Here is a 24,834-nt window from a genome sequence, read left to right as displayed (position 1 = left end):
TTATCTTTCTCTGGTATAATTGGAAGGTTTTATCGGAAAAGATATATAAGAAGGACTCTTTTCACCGGGCGCCACAGGTCTCTCCCCAGAAATAGATTTTTCCTTCGTCAAAATCCCTTTACTAACCCAACAACTAAAGCTATATTAGGTGCACAAGTTGGAGTCGTCAAGGAGTAATGGAATGTTTTCCGACGCATATCTTGAGTATACACAACTTCAACCAGATCTCCACAGCTAACAGCTGTCATGAAGTCATCCACAGTGAATTCCAATCTCCAGGTACACACTTCACTCCAGGTATCAATGCAGGGAAACCAGAGTCTAGCACTGTTTTCATGGCCATATGTAAACATATGAGCAGCTTTCTGATGATAAAAAATAAAAGAATAAGTGAGAATAGAATACTCCATGACTCTAAGATTTACTTGTAATACTTGTTTCATTAGCAAAGTTCTCTATAAAAGAAAAAAAATGAGACTAAGGAGAGATTAGGAAAAGGAGTAAGGGCATGATTTACAGATACAGTAGTTATTTAGATCAATCAATTGTAATGGCTCTAATGGTGAGCCCTTTAACATAAGCTAATGTGAAAACAATCTTCTCACCTCTGATAGTGTTCCATCTATTCCTGGAACCACAAAGTGGAGACCAGATTGGGGTTTTTCTAATGAAAACTCTAGGCCAACCCTTAATGGCTTTCCTTCTTGAATCATATGCTGCGCTTCTGATGGAACCGTAATCACCAGCTCTCCTCGTCCGATTTCAGGATCAACAGAAGTGATTCCAGTCATATGGCATTTGTTGAAATATTCTAAATTTCTCCTGAAACACCATAAGTTTAAATTACTCCAGAAGTAAAATCAAGGCTTTGGGTATTCACATGTTAAGAAAAAACTGATCTTTATCAAGATATACAACTACTAAAATTATTTTGCAAATTAAAAAATAATACTTGATTCTCCTAAAACTATTCAATAAATGCATATCCTGATCATTGTTTAGTTCTATAAAAAAAAAACTAAGATCATTTACTTTTATATTACAGTACAACTGAGATCAATCTGACACGTAAGTTAAGATAACTAAAGAGTTGATGCCTTACTGTTTTGAGTCTTGCGGACATACTTCCAGTAATGGGTCAAAATATTGAAAGGAAACTTCAAGGGTATCGTTGAGTGTCACTCGATAAATGCAACATTGCTTGCAGTTTACCCAAATGTATCTGATACTGTCTTTCGTGGGAATTAAGGTTAGCTCCGTGAAACCCTGTAAAACAAAGGTTGGTAATGAGCTGCTTTAAATCTTTGTATCACAATGAAAAGGAATATCAATATATGACTGTCAAAAATGTGAATCATCAATACAGTACATGAGACTTTGATGTGAAAACAGTAAATATTTGCTCATCACAATTATTTAAATTATTTATCCATCTATACAGTACTAACAAAATGGGTAGCTCAGTAGAGGCCAGCAATGATATTACTAACTCACCTGCCTTCAGACTCAAAAATTTCTTATAAACACAGGGACAGTGCAGCATTAGTTTGAGGCCAAATTATGATAAAAAAAATTTCAGGTTTGAATATTTAGGATACATGCAAGTTGCACTGAAGGCTTCAACATTATATATCTAAGTAAAATCTTCCTTAGAAAATCTGCATTCATTTCTGATCCTAATAAAACCTTCAAAAGATATTTTATATAACAGACTTATTCCTTACGATGGACGTTTGTTAATGGAAACCTACAGGCAGTGAACCTTTCACCATCCATAAATGTTAAGTGTCTGTCAAGCACATGAAAAGGGAAAGGGTGACTCAAGTAGTTGCCTATACAATTGGCATTCATATACATAGGCTGATAGAGCCAAGAACAAAGGTTACAGACTTGCAACTGAATTTTAACTCTTGGTAACTTCAGGGGAACTTGCATGTATTGTGTGGGGAATATAGGTAGGTAGCAAACTAGAATACATAATTGTGCTCTATACCTTCCCAACTGTTATACGGCAGTAAAACAACTCAATACAGTACTGTACTGTAATAATAACTACAATCGAGCACTTTTTTGAGAATACTGAAACCCAGTTTTTATAGTTTATATATGAAATATGACAAATTCGTAGATAATTTGTATTTTTCCTAACTATACAAACCTTAGCTATTTACATGGGATAATTACTTCGGCGTAGATGAAATGACGAGCCATAAGAATTTTAACGAGGGTTTACTACCCCTCCGCTAGTTAGCAGGGGGGTAGGGAGGGGTAGCTTGCTACCCCTCCCCCCTCACACACACAGTGTGTGCTTCACTTTAATTAGAGGTAGGACTTATCCCGGGGGACAGGGCTGGCGGGTAAATATGTGTAAATAGCTAAGGTTTGTACAAGGGAAGGTTTTAAAAGTCTGAATATACATGTTAAATAAATACGTAAATATGGTGTCCCTACTTCGCGGATTTTCACCTATCGCGGTCGGGTCTGGAACCTATCTACCGCGATAAACGAGGGCTCACTGTATCTACGAATTTGTCATTTGTTCCGTAACTGAAATACAAACCACGCTATTTACATGGGGTGACTTAACCCTTAGGAAGGGTGGTAAGTCCCGGCCATACTGGCTTTGGCTTGCCCGGGGATTCCATATTCGAGTGTCTACGTACTCAGACAATAGGGGAATCTCTGCTCCTCACTAGCAGCTGTGGAACTGCTGCGGCCTACGTAAGGTGTGTGCGAAGGTGAAAAGTGACTCGTCCTAGGAAGTTGACCTGGAGCTCCTCAGATGGAAATTTAGGCTAGGACTCTCCCAATACCACATCGTCAGGGTATGGGGACATGACAGTATTACATTTAATACTAGGAGCACAAGGAAGCATGGTTTACCTGCAGTGGTTTGAGGTCAGCTGTGCAGAGAACCCAGGAGGCTGCTTTCTCCAAGGGAGGAGAGGATGAAGAAAAGAATAAGGGCCAGACATACTTTTTCATTCATGCAGACTAAAACCGGGTAACAATGCCCTCAACCTTCTGCTACTTGTCCATTAAGTAGCCTGAGGTTTAGACCAGCTGTTGTGCAGCCACCACAGGGCCGATAGAAAACGTATCGACCCTCCTGTGGGTCACGTCTTGCAGGTAGTGGGCTGTGAAGGTGGTCTGACGCTTCCACACCCCAGCTTGCAGGACCTGCGTCACTGCATAATTCTTCTTGAAGGCCAGGGACGTAGCTATGCCCCTGACATCATGCGCTCTAGGGCAACGTGACGGAGAAGGGTCAGGATTCAAGGCCAGGTGTATTACCTTATGAATCCAGGCTGAGATGGTATGCCTGGTGACACTTCTCTTCGTTTTCCCAGTGCTCATGAACAAGGCTTGAACCTGGGGACGAACTGCAGCTGTTCTCTTAAGATACAACCTCAGACTCCTTACTGGGCAAAGTAGGAGATGGTCTGGGTCATCTGTTACAGAACGGAGACTCGAAACCTGGAAAGAGTTGATCCGAGGGTCCGGCACTCCCGGGTTCTGAGTCTTGGCAACAAACTCAGGGACGAACCTGAACGTTACCTCCCCCCATCCCCTTGAATGGGCGATGTCGTATGAGAGACCATGTAGTTCGCTGACTCGCTTGGCCGAGGCCAAAGCTAGCAGGAACACCGTCTTCCAAGTAAGGTGGCGATCTGAAGCCTGGCGTAATGGTTCGTAGGGAGGTCTCTTTAGAGACCTGAGAACTCGAACCACGTTCCGACTGAGGGCAGGTAAGTTCATAGCTTCGTATGAGAAGAGAAAGTTCCAGCGAGGAAGAAATGTCCATTCCTTTGAGCCTGAAGGAAAGACTTAAGGCTGAGAGATAGCCTTTCACTGCTGAGACTGAAAGGCGCATTTCCTCCCGCAAATATACGAGGAACTCCGCTATTGCTGGAATAGTGGCATCGAGTGGAGAGATACCCCTTCCACGACACCAACCACAGAAAACTCGCCACTTCGCCTGGTAGACCCCTGCGGATGACTTGCGCAGGTGTCCAGACATCCTGTTCGCAACTTGTTGCGAAAATCCTCTCTCTTTGAAGAGATGCTGGATAGTCTCCAGGCGTGAAGGTCAAAGCGAAGTTACGGCTTTGTGGAAGATGTTGGCATGTGGTTGTTTGAGTAGCTCGTGACGTGGAGGGAGTTCCCTTGGAGGCTCCGTAAGGAGTTGCAGAAGGTCCGGGAACCATTCTGCGTGATGCCATAGCGGAGCTATGAGGGTCATTGACAGGTTGACTGATATTCTAGTCTTGTTGAGTACTCTCCTCATCAGACAGAACGGGGGAAAGGCGTACACATCGATGTTGTCCTACCGTTGTTGGAAGGCATCCTGCCAGAGAGCCTTGGGGTCCGGGACTGGGGAGCAGTACAGCGGGAGCTTGTAGTTCAGCGCTGTAGCGAACAGGTCCACAGTCGGGGAACCCCACAAAGTCAGGACTTTGTTGGCTACTAGAGGATCCTAAGACCACTACTTGGTACTCACTATCTGCGTCGCTCTGCTCAGACTGTCGGCGAGCACATTCCTTTTGCCTGGAATGAAGCGAGCTGCTAGTGTGATCGAGTGGACTTCGGACCATCTCAGTGTCTCCACTGCAAGATGGGATAGCTGTTCTGAAAAGGTACCTCCCTGCTTGTTGACATAAGCCACCACTGTGGTGTTGTCGCTCATCACTACCACAGAGTGGCCTGCCAGAACTTGGTGGAACTTCTTAAGTGCCAGGAACACGGCCTTCATTTCTAGCAGGTTTATGTGAAAGTACTTTTCTGATTCTGACCTAGGCCTGAGGTCCTGTGGTTCAGAACGTGGGCCCCCCAACCCTTTCTTTGATGCGTCCGAAAACAACATCAAGTCAGGGGGGAGGACGAGAAGATCCACTCCCTTTCGTAGGTTCTCGTCTGCCACCCACCACTGGAGATCAGTCTGTTCCGGTTGTCCCAAAGGGATCAGGGTGTCCGGGGAATCGTGACCTTGATTCCACCGGGACTTGAGTCGCCACCGGAGAGATCTCATTCTGAGGCGATTGTTGGGAACCAGACGGGCCAGGGAGGAGAGATGGCCGAGGAGACGTAACCACGTTTGGGCTGGAAGTTCTTCTCGTGTGAGGAAAGGTCTCGCGACCTTCCTCAGCCTTGCTATCCTGTCGTCTGATGGGAAGGCTTTGTGGAGATTGGTGTCTTTGACCATGATTAGGTATACCAGTCTCTGAGAGGGCTGCAGAGAGGACTTTGAGGTTTATCATGATCCCTAGATCTTGGCAAAGTTCGAGAAGCTTGTCTCGGTGGCGAAGAAGGGTTGCCTTCGAGTCTGCTAGGATCAGCCAGTCGTCCAGATAACGGAGGAGACGGATGCCGATCCTGTGAGCTCATGATAAAATCAGGGTGAACACCTTGGTGAACACTTGGGGTGCTGTGGAGAGACCGAAGCACAGAACCTTGAACTGGTAGATCTTGTCGTCTAGGCAAAATCTTAAGTACTTCCTTGAAGATGGGTGGACTGGGATCTGGAAGAACGCGTCCTTCAGGTCCAGTGTGCACATGAAGTCTTGTGGTCTCACTGCAAGCCTGACCGTGTCTGCCGTCTCCATACTGAACGGAGTCTGTTTGACAAACCCGTTCAGTGTCGAGAGGTCGATGACTGGTCTCCAACCTGCAGACGCCTTTCTCACAAGAAAGAGTCAACTGTAGAAGCCTGGGGACCCGTCCACAACCTCTTGGAGAGCGTCCTTCTTCAACATGGTCTGGACTTTTGCCCGGAGGGCCTGTCCCTTTACCGATCCCATAGTAAGGGAGCTCAATGACACTGGATTCGCTGTCAGGGGTGGTAGACATGAGATGAACGGACGCGATAACCCTGACCGATTACGGAAATCGTCCAGGTATCTGCCCCAAGCTGCTGCCACCTTGTTGCGCAACTTTGTAGGCATCCCCCCACTGGTGGACATGCAGGGGGACTGCCAATCTTAACGTTTACGGTCTCGGCCGTTCCCTCTAAGATTTTTGCCTCCTCCCCTAGAGGACTTCTTGCCCCTTCTGCCCTTGGCAGGAAAAGGCTTAGACACCTTCTGCTTCGCTGTCGTTGTCTTCCTAGTGTCCTTAACTGGACGGGGTTGCTGAGCTGCTGGAGGTTTGTAAGGCCTCGATGTCAGGGCCTTGTGGATGAGGGAATCCTGATTGGACTTCTTCCACCTCTCAGAGGCTAGCTCCACGTCCTTTGGCTCAAACAAGCTCTTACCGAGAAATGAAGTGTGTCTGAGCCTGCTAACATCAGAACTGGGGACCTTCTGGTGGAACCTCTCAGCCACTGCGTCCCGACGCTTGAGAATCGTGTTGACCCACAAGCTCGAGACTTGATGGGCCAGAAACTCGATGGTTCGCGTGCCTGAGAGTAAGAATGTCTCCAGTGCCTTCCTGGTACTTTCTTTGGACAGGTCCTCAGAATGTACCAGGATGCCCAAAGATCCCAGCCAGATGTCCAGCCACGAAGTTACCTGCATGGCACACTTTACAACTTTCTCCTGGCTTAGGATCTCAGTTGCGGAATAGGACACTTGCCGGTTGGAGTCTCTCTCAAGAGGGACTCCCCCAGTGAGTTCTTCCACCGAATGGTGTACTGGAAGACTCAAACAAGTCTCCTCTAGGATTTCAAAGTACCTCCTCTGATGTACCCGAGGAGGAGGGAGGAGCTTGTTACCGGCACTGGATCTATTGGAGGAGGCAAGCTCAGAGAGCTGGCCCTCGACCTTGTCTCTGGCGCTCTTCATCCCTTGAGACCAGGGCAAAGCTGCAATGGCTCTAGAGAGTTTCTGGGTACTGTAGATTCGGTCCAGGACCGTATCCTTCCCTTCACGAGGAGGAATCTCTGGGTCTGGGATCCCATTGAGGTTCCTCATGAGGGTCAGGACTTGCCAGAACGCATGTTCTGACTCCTGGTGCTCTCCTCCTGACGGACTGGCAGCGAAGTCTCCCGTCCCCAGAGGCTCTTCCTGGGGAGACTCGCGGACGTTCTCCAAAGGTCTATCTGGTTCCTGTCGGGTCTTTGCGGAAGACTTGGGAACAGTCTTCGAGTCCTTTGGCTCCCTCCTAGGAGGGATGCAGGACTCCAGCAATGAAGGATGTAAGGCCTTCGCCACCTCTATACGAAGAGACTACTCAGGAAGCGGCGGAGTTTCCCCCATTGGTGCGATGGGGGAACGGACCGGATCTTCCGGCTCTCCTGAGGATGGGTAATACTCATCCGCAGAGGAGGGAGAGAAAGTCTGAGGTGGGGTAGGAGCCTTACGTAAGGACTTGCGAGGGGACAGGATAGTCCTTGGAGAAGTTACCATGTCTGGGACTCCTCTCTTCCTCTTCAGGGGGGAGGAAGTTGCCACTGGTTTGTGACCCAAGTCAGAAAGCACAGGCTTCATTGGCTGCATAAGCGCTCTGACAATGGTACCAAACCAGGGCTGCTGGCTGACAGTTGCGCTTTCAGATACTCCCTCTGGAGGGAAGGGGATCGTTCGATCCCTTGGAGGAGTCGACACATGAGGGTACACCTGTTGAGAATCTGCAATGAAGGAAGAAGAAAGATCCTTAGACCTGTCCGGAAACCTCCCCTCCTCCGGCGAGCGCGCTGTTCTGCGCTTGCGGGGAGGGGAGCGCGATGTTGACCTATCCGCCTGTACCCCTGATGCAACTCGGGCGTGATCGCGTTGGCGATCGTTGCGCCAATCACGCTGGTGATCGCGTGAAAAGCCCTGATCTGGATCACGCGTAAATGAATCAGGCGCAGCAGGATATTCGCGCTCGCGCGTGAGCGTGGGCATGCGAGGTTGAAGGCGTGGGCGCGTGGGCGCGCAGGAGGGGGCGCGGGCGCGTGTAGGAGATGGCGAGGGCGTGGAGGGGTGGAAGGCTGGATGCGAGGGCGCGCAGTGGGCTGATAGGCTACTGATGAGCGCGAGTGTGCGGTAGCATGCTGGTGCGTGTCTGTCACGACTGGGCGTGGGCGCGATTGCGCCGCCTGGCGATAGCGTGAGGGCGAGTTCGTGCGTTGGCGCGCAGGCGAGAGGTGTGCAGGTTGTGCGGTTGCCTTAGGCGATCGTGAGATAGCCGGGTGCGCATCAGGATGTGGGCGCACAGGTGTGCATTGTTGCGATGGGCGCGCAACTGGAACCTCGCGCGCTACTGGAACGTTGTGCGCAGTTTTTATATTGCGCGCCGTTAGCAGAGAGTCCAGGGGAACCCGCGAGCGCCCGTGCGCTATCTTGGGAACCTCCTGGACTGCGCGCTGTGATGTAGAAGCGCGCTGGTGCGTTGGCGAGCGCGTTTATGCTATAACAGGAACAGCGCGAGGTTGGCGCGCATCACCCTTAGTAGTATATGAGTGTTGGGGTCTAGAGACACCTGTGAGCGCTTGTGCGCTAACTTAGGTGCCTCTTGGACCGCGCGTTTGTCAGGAACTGCCGGGCGCGTGTGCGCAGGTGGGCGCGGGAACGCTATCTCAGGAACAGCTGAAGGGCGCGGGCGCGTCGATGGTTGTGGGCACGCAGGGGAACCCTGACGTATAACTGGAACATTTGCGCGCACGCGAGCAGGTGAGCGCCGTGGCGCTAAATCAGGATCAGCAGCAACAGCAGGAGGGCGCGCAGGTATAACCTGGCGCGCAAGGGTATGATGCGCAGTCTTGCGCTCATTGCCCTTTTGCCCTGAAGGGACCGGTGCCTGAGCAATGACAGGTTTAGATGGCACGTAGCGCGCATCCTCCTTGAAAGGATATGGCAGGACAGCATGTCTGGAGGGTGACTGGATACAAAGTCCCGAAGGACGACCATCCTCCGACGGGGATCGCGAACGATCCCTGGAGAGGTCTAAGGTGGTAGCTGGCAGGAATGGTGATCGGCGAGTTGTCTCCCCCGCAGAGGACTGCGGGGATGACGAGCCGAAGAGGCGCCTCCTAACTCCCTTGTGAGGAGAAGGAAGGCCTCTACGGCGAAGGGGAGGACGAGCCTTCCACCTTATACGCCCACAAGGGGCCGCTGAATCAGAACTCTGACCTTCGTAGGGCCTCCGCAGAGGAGTCTCTGTTAGTGAACTACCCGGGGGGGGGGGGGGAATCACCTGCAGAAGAGACCGTAGGATTTAGTTCCTCCCTTGAAGGATGTTCGGAGGGGGAACCTAAGCCTTCAGCTACCTCAGCAACAACAGGCACAGGAGTTTGAACAGAACCACTCGATGCCTCCGTTACAACAACGTCAACGACCGACAGAGGATCTATCCCTGCTGTCGTCGGCGATTGTTTAACAGCCACACCCAGTTTGATCATGTCAAACAGGGCTTCCCTGGAGGGCGAACCCTGAAGCCCCAAGGAAGCCCAAAGCTGTAATAAATCATTATTATTACAGTAACAGGAAAATCAATATTTAAATCCTCCTCCGGGGGAGGACGGGCAGCTGTCTCGCTATGGGAGGCAACTACCTCTCCCGCACCCTGGGATCGGTCAACAGCAATACGGTCTACGCTACCACTCGCCGGCCTCTCGGGAGAGATCGCTCGAGTGGGAGCTTCGGAGGAGGAAAGGGCTACGGAAGAAGAAGTCTTGGGATTTTCTCTCTTCAAAGAAGTCTCTGAAGGAGAAATATCCCTTTTAGCCTTCTTGCATCGCCGGGCAAACCTCTCCCACTGGGAGGTAGACCACTCCCTACACTCGATACATATGTTAGACCTATCACACCATTGGCCCCTACACTGAGGGCATAAGGAGTGATTGATTGATTGATTGATTTAAAGTTTTCAGGCATCCTGACATCTGAGGTCATTGACGCCGGTAACATTTAATTTATGTATACAAAAATAAAAGATAAAATAAAATAAAAAATAAAAGAGTATTCAATTAAAATCATAAAAGTTGAATGTAATAAAAGTTAAATATTTTTCAGAAGACCTGCTTCTGTAATAAATCTAAAAATGCCACTTGCATGGTAGGACACATCATTTCCAAGAATCTTGGCAAGGATGAACCTGCCACCCTCACCTCGAGCCTCAAACAAATATCTATTCCGCAAGTTGTTATAATTGGGGCATTCGGTCAACAAATGCCTTACTGTTAGAGGTACTAAGCAGTCATCACAATACGGTTGGTGTTGGCCCTTCAGCAGAAACTCGTGTGTCAACCGAGTGTGACCAATACGGAGACGACAAAGAGACGTCTCCCATTTTCGGGGCATCATATTATACCTCCAAGGAGATATGTCATTTGTTATCTCTCGCATTTTATTGCCATCTTGACTATCCCATTGCTGTTGCCATTTATTGCAAACCAAGTTCTTGATGACAGGTAAGAAATCATTACAGGCAATGGGATACCTTCTTGGCAGCAACTCGGATGCAGCCTCCTTAGCCAGTGAATCTGCCTTCTCATTCCCAGACACACCTACATGTGCTGGAACCCAACAAAATTGAACTGTTATACCTCTCCGTCCAATAATGAAAAGCCATTCTAAAATCTTTAAAACTAGAGGGTTATTAGAATTAAAAACTTCCATAGCTTGAAGGACACTCCTTGCATCACTAAAAATTGTAAAATTACCCTCCTTCTCCAATGCTATTTTCTCAATAGCGGTTAATTGCCATACAGTTCGGCAGTAAATATGGAAGCGGTCAGAGGAAGTGCACCTCTACAATTAAAACCATTACTATGTACTCCAAATCCAACGCCAGCATCAGATTTGGAGCCATCAGTATAGATAAAAGTTGATCCTCTATGTTCTTTAACATGTTCATTAAAAAGAGACCTGGCTTCTAGGTCTGACATATTCTTCTTATCTCCAATAAAATATTTACAAAAAGATATCTCTGGTAACTTCCATGGAGGCGTTGATGATACCTTGAATGGAAGTACCTTATTTCTAATTATATCCAGACTATTTAATAATCGTTTCACCCGAAAGCCATAGGGTTGAGGAGATTTTGGGTGCAACTCAAAGTATGATGCGTGTCTTACAAGGCTTGCAGTCTGAAAGGCTAGAGAGTTAGGGAGTCTTTGCAATCTAAACCAATACCGAAGAATGGAAGACATTCGGTAAAGGTCTAGAGGTAACTCTCCAGCATCAACAAGGAGACTTGGGATAGGCGAGGTTTTAAAAGCTCCAGTAGACAATCTAATACCTGCATGATGTATCGAGTCTAATATTTTTAACCGGCTTGAGGTGGCTGAAGAATATACCTCACAACCATAACTAATTTTGGAAAAAATCAAGGCCTTGTATAATTTTAAAATAGTACTGCGGTCTGCCCCCCATGATGTATGGGATAATACTTTTAAGATATTCAGAGCTTCAACACATTTAGCTTTTAATGCTTTTAAGTGAGAAACCCATGTAAGCCTACAATCAAATATCAAACCTAAAAATTTAGCTTCTCTTGCACATGGTATCCGTTGACTTTTAATGTATATATCCGGGTCTGGATGTACTCCCCGGATACGACAAAAATGGACAATGGTAGTTTTACTTGTCGAGAACTTAAATCCATTCATGTCAGCCCACTGGATAATTTTATCAATAGAGAGTTGGATTTTTCTCTCAACCATTGCCATTTTAGTGCCAGCAAATGATATTGAGAGATCATCCACAAATAATGTTGAGAGAACATCCTGGGGAATGGCTGAGGATATCCCATTAATTGCTAGTGCAAAAAGGGTTACACTCAGCACACTACCCTGAGGAACTCCTTCTTCCTGGCACTTACTCTCTGATAGAGTTTCCCCCACTCTCACTTGAAAAACTCTACGTGAAAGAAATGCCTGAATAAATAGTGGCAGCTCTCCTCTCAATCCCAATTCATGAATGGTTTTAAGAATACCATATCTCCATGTGGTATCATATGCCTTTTCAAGGTCAAAAAATACTGTAACATGGTGCTGTTTGGAAGCAAAGGCTTCACAAATAGAAGACTCTAGTCGTATCAACACATCAGTCGTTGAGTGCATTTTTCGGAATCCACATTGAATCGGTGATAAAATACCTTTCTTTTCAAGGTACCACACCAGCCTTGCATTGACCATCTTCTCCATGATTTTACATAAACAAGATGTCAATGCAATTGGACGATAGTTTGCTGCTAAAAACTTGTCTTTACCGGGTTTTAAAAAGGCTAAAATAATGGCTAGTTCCCAAACACTTGGGTAACTATGATCATGCCATATTCTATTAATAATACTTAAAATAAATAGCTTTGTATTAAAATGTACATGTTTAATCATTGCATATGGAATTCCATCGGGTCCAGGGGCTGTATCATTGCAATGAGCAAGTGCGGAATCAAATTCTCTTTCAGTGAAAGGAGAATTATACGACTCTTCCCTTCTTGTTGCAAAATTTAAAATTTTCTTTTCTTCAGTGCTCCTATACTGGTGACCAGGGGCTCCTTCACACTTGCTGGATACATTTGAAAAATGATTAGCCAGGGCATTGCTAACATCATTTGCTTCGGTTACATACTGGCCATTCACCTTCAACACTGGTGGTGGGTTGGGGGTGAATTTGCCAGCTATCTTTTTTACTTTCCTCCACACAGCAGATGGTGGTGTCCTACTGTTAATGGAGGAAACAAAAGACATCCATGACTGGCGCCTTGCTTCTTTCATGGCACGACGGAACTGTGCTCTACATTTCTTGTACATAATTAAATTCTCATCAGTTCTGCGTCTACGCAATCGTGTTAGAGATCTTCTTGTGGCTCTGTGGAGGGCAGTTAGTTCTGAAGACCACCACGGGACGGGTCGTCGTTTGAATAACCCTGTTGTTTTGGGAATTGAATTGACTCCAGCTGTATGGAGAGTTCCATTCAGTAAGTCTATGGCATCATCGATATTTTCAACTTGTCCTGCATCCCCCTCAATTTCGCTTAGTTCACGAAATTTATCCCAGTCCGCCTTGTCAAGATTCCATCGTGGCGATCCCTGTAAAGGTGGACCATTGTTGATGTTTATAATGATTGGTGCGTGATCACTAGTATGCCAATCATCTAATGTTCTCCAATCAAAGTCGAGAAGGCAATTAGAGCTTACGATTGATAGGTCAATACATGACAAGGTACCTGTCTGGACATGAAAGTGTGTGGGCTCTCCTGTATTAAGGAGTCCCACATCTTCATTTTCCACAATTGATGTTATGATATTTCCCCTCGTGTTTGCTAAAACATCACCCCACAAAGGGTGTCTACCATTCAAATCTCCAAGTAAAAGGAAAGGTTGAGGGAGTTGTTGAATAACCTCCACTAAGTTGTCATACAAAATGTTATCATTTGGAGGCAAGTACAGAGAACAAATTGTATATTTTCGCCCTATGTCGATCTGTACAACCACTGCCTGCAGAGGTGTACGAATAGACAGAGAAACTTGGGGAACATCTCGACGAACGTATATGAGACTTCCGCCATGGCTCCCCACTTGGTGATCATATGGTGTCCTATAACTAATGTATTCGCGAGGGCAAGGGGTATTATGATCAAGTTTGCTCTCCTGTAGACAAATAATTATGGGGGAATGCTCATGAATAAAGAGCTTAAGTTCTTCATATTTGGCCCTTAAACCCTGACAATTCCATTGCAAAATGGAGGAAAAAACTATGGTTTATAATTTGGTAGACCCCTTGGATGGAGTCTTCCCATTAGCAGTGTTTGATCTAACACTATTTTTTGGTGGTTTTATTAAAGAGGGTCTTGATAGATTGGGTTTAGAATTTATGATTTTCTTTTTGTCTTTTTGATCTGATTGTTGAGGAGGTTGGTGGACCTCCACTTGAATTTCCGATTTATTTAAATTGACTTCCAGATCAGAAATATCAACTGACAAATCATCATACTTATTTGACGTCGTAATTTTGATATTTCTTATGGAGGGGGGCGAGAGAGATGGAGGTCTCTCTCTTTTCCGATTAGTAGGTTTTGAGCTACCAGGTTTTTGCACCTTCCCCAATACAGGTGCACCTGGTAACTTGGTGTCAGGTGGCATCTCCATCAAATCAGGCAAGGACATGGCCTGGGAGAGGTTAGTACTATTGCTGGTAATGGGGGACGAAGGCTGTACAGAAATGGGCAATGACCCATTTTTAATACGCTGTGGCAAAGCCTCAGAAGGCGATATGATTACCTTGTCATGCAGTACTTTATTATCAGAGGTTGTATTTCTTTTCTTAGGATTACTGGCAGTGCTAGGTGGGGTTGCTGTCTCCTGTGGTAAATTTACCTTTGATTTTAAGGCCTTTGCATAGCTGGTTGATTTATTCAACAATCTTTTTGCATGTCCCACACTTATGTGTTCTAAACTTGATTTGTTTAGGGCAGCTTCCTCCAACTTATACAGTTCGCATCTCCTATCAGTTGATTTATGATTCAAATTGCAATTTGAACACCTGGCCTCAAGTGTACATTCTCCATGATAAGTTTTGGAGCAAATACCACACAATTTTCCATTTTTACAAACTTTGGATGGGTGTCCAAATTTAAAACAATTAAAACATTGCAGGGGCTTTTGTTTGAAAGGCCGAACTTTAATCCTTTCATTTTCAATAAAAATATGGAAAGGTACATCAGCATCCTGGAAAGTGAGTATAATCATTGAAGTTCCAGGAATCTTATGCACTTTCCATACATTTAATGGACACATAGAAAGTATCTCCTCCTCTGTAAATTCGTATAGGTCCTTATTAAAGACCACTCCCCTTCCATAACTAAAATTAAGATGAGGTTTCATTTCCAATGTAATTTCATCACTGCCTGTCTGTAAGTTAGACAGTATTGCAGACTGAGTCGAAGATTTGGCATGGATGAGATAACTGTTCTTCCCAAAACGAGATATATCTCCAGGTGCTATGGTTCCTACTTTTTTTTGGATAAACTTACATATCTTAAAATAATTCCCTATTATCCCTTTAGGTTCAGCTAAGAGCCACATTGGTGGTTTGGGTTTTCTCTGTGAAGGCATGGGTACATTTCTATCTTTTTCAAACCAATCAGCAGGTTTGTACACATCCAATTCCTTTGGGACCTTATCACAAAGAGCTCCCATGATGTTCAATTCGTTAATTTTGATACTACTAATATTACTTATGGCATTAAACGCCTCATCGTGACTTTCAAAAGATATCCAAGAGTCCCATTTTTCATCTCCAAGTCTCATCCTTATTTCCTTTATCAATCCATAGCACTCAAATGCTCTATATATATCATCATAATTTGTCTCTAATGGGATTTGGGAAACATGAAGGAATCGTAGTTTCCCTGTGTTACCCAAATTGCTAGATTTTTTAACATCAGTAGAGTGGTCCTTTTTAGTTCGAAGGTCGTCAACAGAGTTTTCCTTAATTACAGTAGCAGAAGTCGTCAACAGTGCCGGGGGGGAGTCAGCAAATCCAGGGGATGGGGAGTCAGTATTTGAAGGGTCCATATTTAAGGATGGGATTTTCAGGTTTTTTGTTGTTTTGTTGGGGTACCTGCTTGAGAATTATAAGAAAGTATCATACGTTGGAAAGGAAATTTGCATTCTCCACTATCGGCACAATGAGAGTATATTTCCCCGATGGTCCACTCCATACCCTACCCGAAGGATAGCATCAAAACAGATATAGAGGCACAGGTGTAAGCTAAACCCGCCTGTTAGGACTGAGACCAAAGTAATATGGAATCATCCTCCCCATATCTGTAATGATGGGCTTCCGGCCAAAAGCCAAGAGTCCCACCTCAAGGATTGGATCCCCCTGGATTCCGATGACCCAACCCTTGAGAGTAGTTCCGCCAAAAAGGTCCAAACCATCTTTGGGATGGCTGAGATCATCCAATACTCTCATATATAGCTTTGAATGCGAATACCTCCCAACCGTGATCCCTTCTCCCATTCATCTAAGCAGGCAGTAATAACGAATGTGGAAATATCCACGCCATTTAAATAAAATAGAAAAAAAAAATAGATAAATAAATAAATGAACAAATACAATAAATAAATATATATATATATATGCATACATCTACATATATATATAACTAAGAAAAATAATAATCATAGAGATAGGACAGCAAGATGAAAGAAAGTTGATAAAATTAAGAGAAGGTCGAAGTAATATTAAGCAGAAGAAAAAGATGAAAGAGAGAAATTTAGATTCGAACTGGGGGAGCAATTTCCCGAAGTTCGAGAGCCCTCTTGCCCGTCACCAAGATTCAGCACGGGAATGAAATGCCGTGCTGAAGCTCAATGACTTCATCAAGGCATTCTCTCATTAAGAGGGCATAAGGAGTGAGGATCGGTGTCCAAGGCCGACATGAAGGTACCACAAGGGCGGCCGGCTTGTCCAGGGCACGTACGCATGATGAAAGAATAGAGGCCAACTTCAAACACACACTGAAAGAAAAAGCAAAACAGATTATGGCAGTCAAAAACAGAGGAGAGCGCAGACAGGTCTGTCGTCTCTCCGAGCCAAAAGTAAAGTGAAGCACTCACTGTGTGTGTGAGGGGGAGGGGTAGCAAGCTACCCCTCCCTACCCCCCGCTAACTAGCGGAGGGGTAGTAAACCCTTGTTAAAATTCTTATGGCTCGTCATTTCAGCTACGCCGAAGTAATTACCCCATGTAAATAGCGTGGTTTATATTTCAGTTACGGAACAAATTTATTTCAATGTTGTTATTGTTCTTAAACTTTTCTTATAGTTTTTTCTTATTTCCTTTCCTCACTAGGCTATTTTCCCTGTTGGAGCCCTTGGGCTTATAGCATCCTGCTTTTCCAATTAGGGTTGTAGCTTGGCAAGCAATAATGATAGTAGTACCAAACCTGTAAGAAAAGGTGAAATGATAAGTTTCTTAGTTAAATGGTTCAGCACTATGCCTGTGGATTTCTGGGAATACATTCCTTCCTGAACTGTTGATTACAAGTTTATCAAGCTGTAAATAGGTACTGTACTAGCAACTACTAGGATCAAGAAAAAGGGGCACAGGGATAACAAACTCAACCCTAGGCATTGTCTTGAGTACAAGGTAGTGTATTGTAAGGACAGAGGTGAATTGGCTGTTCCTGGCTGAGACAAAGCTGGATATTCATGAGGAATACAAAGGAGGCCAAGCAGAGGCCCTCATGGAAGAAGCAAAGGATGTGGCTGAACCTGTAACCGACTCATGAGTTGGAAGTATATTTCAATTCCCGTCTAAACTATTCCTTGTAACTGCTACTGCAAAAGAGAAAGTAAACAAATTTTTGCATGTCCCTATAATAGCGAAACTCTCCTTAATTATTATACATACCTAAGTACCCAAAGATAAGATCACATACAACTTATCCAAAATATCTTGTGCAGATGTTTTGGCTGATATAGTATTCCATCACAGTGATCTTCTACGGTGCCCTTTGGTTCCACCAGAGCCTGAACGATCTTATACCCCAACAACAATAGGTGCTCAAGTCTCCTTCGCTTCTTATAAAGTGTCAATGTTGCCCGAACAGTCATAGTGTTCTTAAGGTCCTCCAACAACTTATTTCATTAACTTGTCACATTGTTTTCTAAACATTGAAGTTTTTGTAGAAACATGCCGTGGATTCTACCACCTGCAGTCATAAATTCCTGTGCTGGATGATGGCAGATATAATTATCTATAATGACAATAGCCATAAGACATCCTCTTGGACATGACATATCTCCAGGATGAAACAAATGACTCAATGATAAATAGCATGGACTAAGCCTTTAGAGAGGTGCAATAATATACTGTCAGTGAGTGCATAATGTCCTATGTGTATAAAAATCATTTGTCCTCTACAATAGGGAGATCTACTTATTGGTAGGTAGGAAGTTTCCCTTACACCAAACTGGTTGGTCCTTTTTCTTCTCTGGAATATGCCAGTCTCCTTGGTACTGTACAGGAGCGAGAGAGATGACACCGACAGCCTCCTATTAAATCATCATAAGGATGAGATACACTAATAAGGCCGGGCAAAGAAGTAAATACATGGCACAAGATGGCAAATAAAAAGGAATTAATTTTATCACCCTCTCCCTTGTACAGGGAAAATGGGAAAGAACTACTGTACTAACAAAAGAATGGTCCTTAGATATATAGCTTACCAACATTTATGTCAGATTCAGCGTGTAATGGTACAAAGGCTTCATCCACAAGTGAGGGGAAAGAAAAAAGGAGTAGAAGAGAAAGTTATTTTAACTTTCCTTCATACTAACATCAAACACATTACCACAGACAAGATCCTCTGTTTCCTGTATGGAATTGAGCTGGCTACACAACTACTAAAGCCACCACCACAGGGCCAAGAACAAAATTACTGAAGCTCGCTATCATAGAAAGCTGTGAAGGATGTTTTGTGTTGGCAAACTCCTTCATCACCTGTCTTGCTACAAGATTCCTATGAGTTTAAAGTTGGATCAATATCGGTGACTTCATGAGTTCTAGTTTGAGCTGGTACCTTGAACCTCTCAGATGTTGAAGAGTACAGTATCCTCTTTGACAGTGTCACAAAGCCAGAAAGTGTGTTCTTGACACCTCTTTCTTGGTTCTGGCAGTGGTAAGGGTGAGTCACCAATGCTCAAGCCTAAAAGGTTGATTCTTTTTCAGATAGCATTGCAGAGCTCCCATACAGCAAAAAACAATCTCCTCTAGATTACCAAGTGATGCTTCAAGAGGAAAGATGGAGGAGAAGGTCTCATGTGTCAATGAGTTCAGGATTTTGTCACAAACTCGGACACCAAACCACAAGACCTTCCACACTTCTGAGATAGACATGAGTGTTGGTGCAACTTGCAAAAGCCAGAGTCTATAGAGTTAGAATTCTGTCTGATGACCCTCTCAAAGGCTCATGTGGAGCACGAGTAAGAAACTTGAGATCACAATTAAGGTTATATTCCATGGGCCTGAGGTCCAGGGTTAAGCACACGGCTCAAAGCTCCTCACAAGCATAGACAACTCTCACAAGGAGGAGAAGAATATGCTCATCAGTCTGAAGGCAAGGCTCAAGACTGTGTAGTAGCGTGACTGAGAGACACTTCTTAGCAAAGATCGATAAGTAGGTCCACATCTGTGCTACAGATGCTAATAGATCAAGACCTCACTCTGCTTGTGGCCATCTGGGAAGAGAAACCAGATTCATCTGTGACTTGGCCGGATCAAAACTACATTGATCAGCTGGAAAATTAGACTAAACAGGGGAAAGGCATAGACTTCCCTGGATCCATTTGACCGACTGCTTTATGGCGTGATACTCTGTCCAGAGGTGCATCTGCTTTGTTGACATGCAGAAAGGTAGAGAAACTGTGCCTTCTTGCTTGTTGACATACAGTACTACTGCTGTGTTGCAGCTCAACACAACTGAATGCTTCTTCAAATGTTTTTGGAATCCTTGCTTCTTCAAAACATTGATGCAAATGCCTTTCTTCTGCTGACCACTCATCTGTTGCAATCCGGTTGACCAGGTGAAAGTCCCACCCCTCCTTTGATGCATCTGAGAATAGTTGCATGCTTGCAGGCTGAAGGCTGAGAGACTCCCAGATCACAATAAAGGCAAGAAAGTTATCTCAATCCTGAGCAACTGCCTTAATGTGGATACTAGGATCAATGAATAGTCAGGATACATCGAAAGATGTAACGAACGAGATAGACCCAAACTACTATCAATGTGGACAATTTTATAAACACTTGGAGAGCAATGCACAGTCTGAACACAGGGTTTTGAACTGATACACCACTCTGGAGAGGAAGAAGCGGAGGTACTTCTAAGACTACCAAGTTATCGATTTCAAGAACACCAGTTTCACATCTTAGATACTAGTAAATACTGTATAGTAAGATGAAGGTCTTTAAAATTAGTTTCAACAAAAATGACAAACTTATAACAGTGTGTGTATTTTTCCTAACATACAAACCTGAATTCTTTACTATAGGAGATATTCTAGCGCGAGCTGGAAAATACGGCAGAAAACCTTAACAAGGTCGTTAACGACCGGGCCGGTAGTTATCTCCCTGTTGGGGGTGGGGGACTGCCGGCCGGTATCGGATTCTAGCTAGGACTATATTAGGGGGCGGTGACAGAGGGAAGATTTGAGTAAAGAATTCGGGTTTGTATGTTAGGAAAAATACAAACTCTGTCATAAGTTTGTCATTTGTTCCTACACTAAATACAAACCCTCATTCTTTATTATAGGAGACTTAGTCTTGAGGTCAGGATGGATGAAGGGTTCTCTATTCCTAGAGAAGATAGTCCTCAGACTAGACTATTAATGAACAATCTCCCCATTAACTTTCCTTGTAGATCCCCAAAATCCAGCATGACTGAAGGTTTGTAAATACGTAGAAACCAAAGTTTCAGCATGAAGAGGGTCGGGAGCAATACCAGGACCCTTTCATACAAAGGGTTTCCCTGACCTTGAAAAGGGGAACCCTCATGACTACGAGTATAACTTATACCCTGTGATAGGAGTCAGATGAGTTTCATACCTTATTTCCATTGATGAGTCCAGCCAAAACTGGTCACAGACTAGGACACCCAGATGGGAGGAAGAAGAAAGTAGCAGTAGATGGATGTTCTTCTAAAACCTAGTGTAACTCAGAATCCTTGATCAATGGCTACTGTCCCCTGAAAGGGCGCAAAGGTAGTTACAGCACCTGCTGACCTGCCACAATAGGTCCTATAGAAAAGGTGTTTAGAGACCTATGTGTCACATCTGATAAATAGTGAGAGGTGAAGGTAGATTGGCGCTTCCAGACTCCAGCTCTTAAGACTTGGGAGACTGAGAAAATCTTCTTAAACGCCAGCGAGCCAGCCACTCCAATAACTTGATGGGCTTTGGGTTGAGCTGCCTCAGGGTCTCCGTGAATGGCTCTCGCAATAACTTTCTTGAGCCAGAAAGAGATGGTGTTGCGAGAGATTCTCTTCTTAACCTTGTTGGTGCTGAGGATGAGATGACGGAAGCGTGGTCTGAAAGGTCTGGTGCGCTTCAGGTATTTCCTTAGCGCCCTGACCGGGCACAGTAGCAATTGGTCAGTATCCTGAGTTGCCCTATTGAGGCTGGAAAATTGAAATTCTCTAAACCTTTCATCGGCAGATGAAGGATTCTGGATTTTGGCCACAAAGCTTGGCACGAAGTTAAGAGAGACTTCCCCCCATCCTCTAGTATGGGTGACTTCGTAGGATAGACCGTGAAGTTCACTAACCCTTTTTGCCGAGGCCAGAGCTACTAGGAAGATGGTCTTAAGGGTAAGGAAGAAATCAGAGGCCCTATTTAAGGGCTCCTATGGAGGTCCCTTTAAGGAACGTACGACCAGGGACACGTCCCAAGGTGATGGTCTAATCTCCAGGGGGGCAAGATCTCTCAAAACCTCGAATCAACAAGGTGATATCTTGAGGTGGAAAGGTCAACTCCTCTCAGTCTGCAGATGAGGCTTAAGGCTGCACGATAGCCCTTAATTGCCAAGATTGAAAGGAGTTTCTCCTCCCTGAGGTAAACTAGGAAGTCTGCCACTAAAGAAAGAGAGGGATCGAGTGGAGACACATCTCGCCCTCTACACCAAGCTGCAAACACTCTCCATTTTGCTTGGTAGAGGTTTGTGGAAGATTGGCGCAGGTGCCTGGACATGTGCTCAGCCACCTTTTCTGAAAAGCCTCTGCTTCTGAGGAGAGACTGGACAGCCTCCAGGCATGAAGTTTCAGGAAGTGGATTCTCCCGTGGGGGATACCACTGTGTGGGTGCGTCAACAGACGGGGTTCTGGAGTCAGGAACCTCGGCACTTGAACCAGCAGGGAAAGAAGATCTGCGTACCACTCTCTGCTTGACCAAGCCGTAGCTATTAGTGTTAGTTTGCAGTTCCGTAAGATCCTGAGTTTGTTGATCACCCTTCTGAGCAGGCAAAAGGGAGGGAAGGCATAAGCGTCCAGGTTGTCCCAGGAGTGTTGGAGGGCGTCCTGGATCGCTGCCTGATGGTCTGGAACTGGGGACCCGTAGCGGGGAAGTTTCGCATTCAAGAGAGGTGGCGAACAGATCTGTTGTGGGTAAACCCCACAAAGCTATTACTGTCTTCGCTACTCGAGGATCCAAAGACCATTCTCCACTCAGCACTTGGTGATGCCTGCTCAGCTGATCTGCCACGATGTTTCTCCGGCCCGGAATAAACCTGACTGAAAGAGAAATGTTGTGGCTTTCTGCCCACTGGCAGATCTGGACTGCTAACAGACAAAGGTCTCTTGCCAGAGTACCCCCTTGCTTGTTGATGTACGAGACGGCTGTGGAGTTGTCGCTCATCAGAACCACCTCTCGTCCGTGGAAATCTTCTACAAAGAATTTTAGGCCTTTCCAGGCAGCTAATAATTCTAGGTGGTTTATATGGAGAGACTTCTCTATCGGAGACCAAACTCCTGATGCTAATTTGGGGCCTAGGTGGGAACCCCATCCCCGTAACGACGCGTCCGAAAAGAGTTTTAACTTCGGACTCGGGTTTTGGAGGGGAATGCCCTTTTGGGTGTTCTCTCTGGTCGACCACCAATGAAGATCTTGTAGCACCAGACTTGCAACCTCCACTGCCAAGAATGGGGAATCTGACGTTTGAGACCAATGGGTCCTCACATGCCATTGGAGACTTCTCATTCTCGATCTCCCGCCTGGAACCAGTTTTTCCAGAGAGGCAAGATGGCCCAGAAGACACTGCCACGACTTGGCTGAAGGTGGTAGTGGAGACAAGAGATGGGCGATGGACTGATCCAGTCTCCGAAGCCTGTCTTCCAACGGAAACACTCTCCCTGCCTGGGTGTTGATGGACATACCCAGATAGCTTAAGACTTGGGTTGGAGTTAAGCAAGACTTCTCTGCATTTACAAGGATCCCCAGATCCTTGCAAAGATTCAGAAGTCTTCTCACATGATCCAGAGCTAGCTCCTTGGATGAGGCTAGGAGTACCCAATCGTCCAGATATCTTAGCAGACGAATTCCATGTTTGTGCGCCCACAAAGATACGAGTTTGAAGATCTTCGTAAAAACCTGTGGGGTGGTCGAGAGGCCGAAGCACAAGACTTTGAACTCGAATATTCAACCCTGAGCCACGAAGCGTAGGAATTTCCGAGATGTGCGATGGATTGGCACTTGGAAATATGCATCTCTTAAGTCTACAGATGCCATAAAGTCTCCTGGACGTACCGCTTGATCACGGAGGCCGCTGTCTCCATTTTGAATGGAGTCTGCTTCACAAACTGGTTCAGAGTCGGAAGATCTATCACTGGTCTCCAACCTCCCGAGGCTTTCTCTACCAGAAAGAGGTGACTGAAAAACCCCGGGGAAGCGTCGGAGACCTCTTGAATGGCGTCTTTTAGAAGCATGCTCTGTATCTCCCGAGCTAGGGCTTGCTGTTTCGCGGGATCCCGAGGGACCTGGGAGGACGAGATCGGGGGAGGAATTAGAGGAGGAGGAGAGTCTATGAAGGGAATGCGGTATCCACAACGAAGCACCCTTATGGTCCATTGCATGGCCACCATAGCTTACCACCTCCTCCAACTCCCCTGCAGGCACCCCCTACGCACTGTGAGGGGGGAGTCGTGACCCTATTTCTGTCTAGGGTTCCTCCCTTAGGAGGAGCCGACTTTCCTCTGCCCATAGGTTTGGGTGTAAAAGAGGGGCGGCTGGGGTTCTTGGCTGGCAGTAGAGTTGAGATTGTTGCCTTGGGTTGTGGAGTTGGCTGCTGTTGCATTGGACAAAAGGTAGCAGCCTTTTGCATTGCGGTGTCCTGCGTCTCCTTCCTCCAAGTCTCTAAGGTAGAGGAGACTGCTTGTCTAGAGAAGAGAAGAGGTTGTAGAAGATCAGAGTTCCTCAAATCAGATTTCTCAGATTTACCGATGCTCCTATGCAGTCTGGAGACTACTGATTCCCTCCTTTTGAGAATCCAGTTGTCCCACATCGTTGCAGCCGTAGCAGTAAGAAAGTCCATTGTCTTGGCCCCAGCAGCCAGGACTTCCTGCAGGGACTGCATGGAATTTTGGTTTGAAAGGTCCTCGTGACTTGCAAGGTAGCCCACTGTGCCAGACCAAGTGTCAAACCAGGATAGTGCCTCTAGAAGAGACATTGACGCTGCTTCCATTGTCGAGGCTTCTGCGGCGGTGAAGGAGACTGGAAGGGAAGAGAGTCTCTCTGCAGAGCAGCCATGTGTAAACCTTGATGTGAGGGGATCTAGTGTCAGAGGCGAAGGGTTGGCGTCTCTGACCTTGTAAAAGCGCCTTTGCCTCGAAAAAGGAAACTGCAGCAGTTTATGGGATCCTTGAGACTTCAAGGAACTCTTTTCCCCCAAGACCGCCTGCGAGACCTTCCTCAGACGGCCTGCAGTGTGAATAGACCAGGGAAGTTCGATTCTGGTCTTAGGGTTTGGTGGAGGACGACATAGCCTGTCTAAAGCTGGAGCGTCGGTATGGCGAGGTGACAGGTGTAAATCTCCGAGACCTGAGATATTACACATCGTTCTTAGAGCCCTCAGATAGGCGGACTCTAAGCCTTTTGATGGTTGTTCCTCCGAGGAATCTTTAGGTCGCGCTAATTCCTCGTGAGGGAGGGCGGTCGAAGCCCGAATGTTTGAAGCTAACGGCGAGGTAACATACTCCATGGCCGACAATCCAGAGTAAAGCTGAGCGCTGGTTGATGACACCGCGCACGCAAGATCTTGCCTGGAAGTTGAAGGTTTAGGCAAAGGCGACCGAATTAATAGTACAGTACAGTCTCAATAAGAGAATGCGTTGATCGGCGGCCTGGCCTTTCTCCTCTGTTCTCAGCCGAAGAGGAGAAGGGCTGAACCCCTGCGTCTTCTTCCAAAGTTTTCGCG

At 45.9% G+C, this 24,834-nt stretch overlaps 1 protein-coding gene across 2 annotated transcripts in view; it reads right to left on the bottom strand.

The window, feature by feature from the left end:
• Positions 1–24,834, bottom strand: part of Taf2 (TATA-box binding protein associated factor 2) — a 365,232-nt gene that overhangs the window by 257,256 nt on the left and 83,142 nt on the right. For both annotated transcript variants that reach the window (XM_068346184.1, XM_068346183.1), the window contains exons 4-6: positions 1,103–1,266; positions 606–822; positions 127–365 (exon numbers count right to left, since the gene is read on the bottom strand). In XM_068346184.1, the coding sequence (XP_068202285.1) occupies positions 127–365; positions 606–822; positions 1,103–1,266 (620 nt within the window). The remainder of the gene's footprint in view (positions 1–126; positions 366–605; positions 823–1,102; positions 1,267–24,834) is intronic.

The sequence above is a fragment of the Palaemon carinicauda genome, chromosome 22 (genome assembly GCF_036898095.1).
Source record: "Palaemon carinicauda isolate YSFRI2023 chromosome 22, ASM3689809v2, whole genome shotgun sequence".
In the NCBI taxonomy this organism is placed as follows: Eukaryota; Metazoa; Arthropoda; class Malacostraca; order Decapoda; family Palaemonidae; genus Palaemon; species Palaemon carinicauda.
This window is presented reverse-complemented; position numbering and strand designations above follow the sequence as displayed.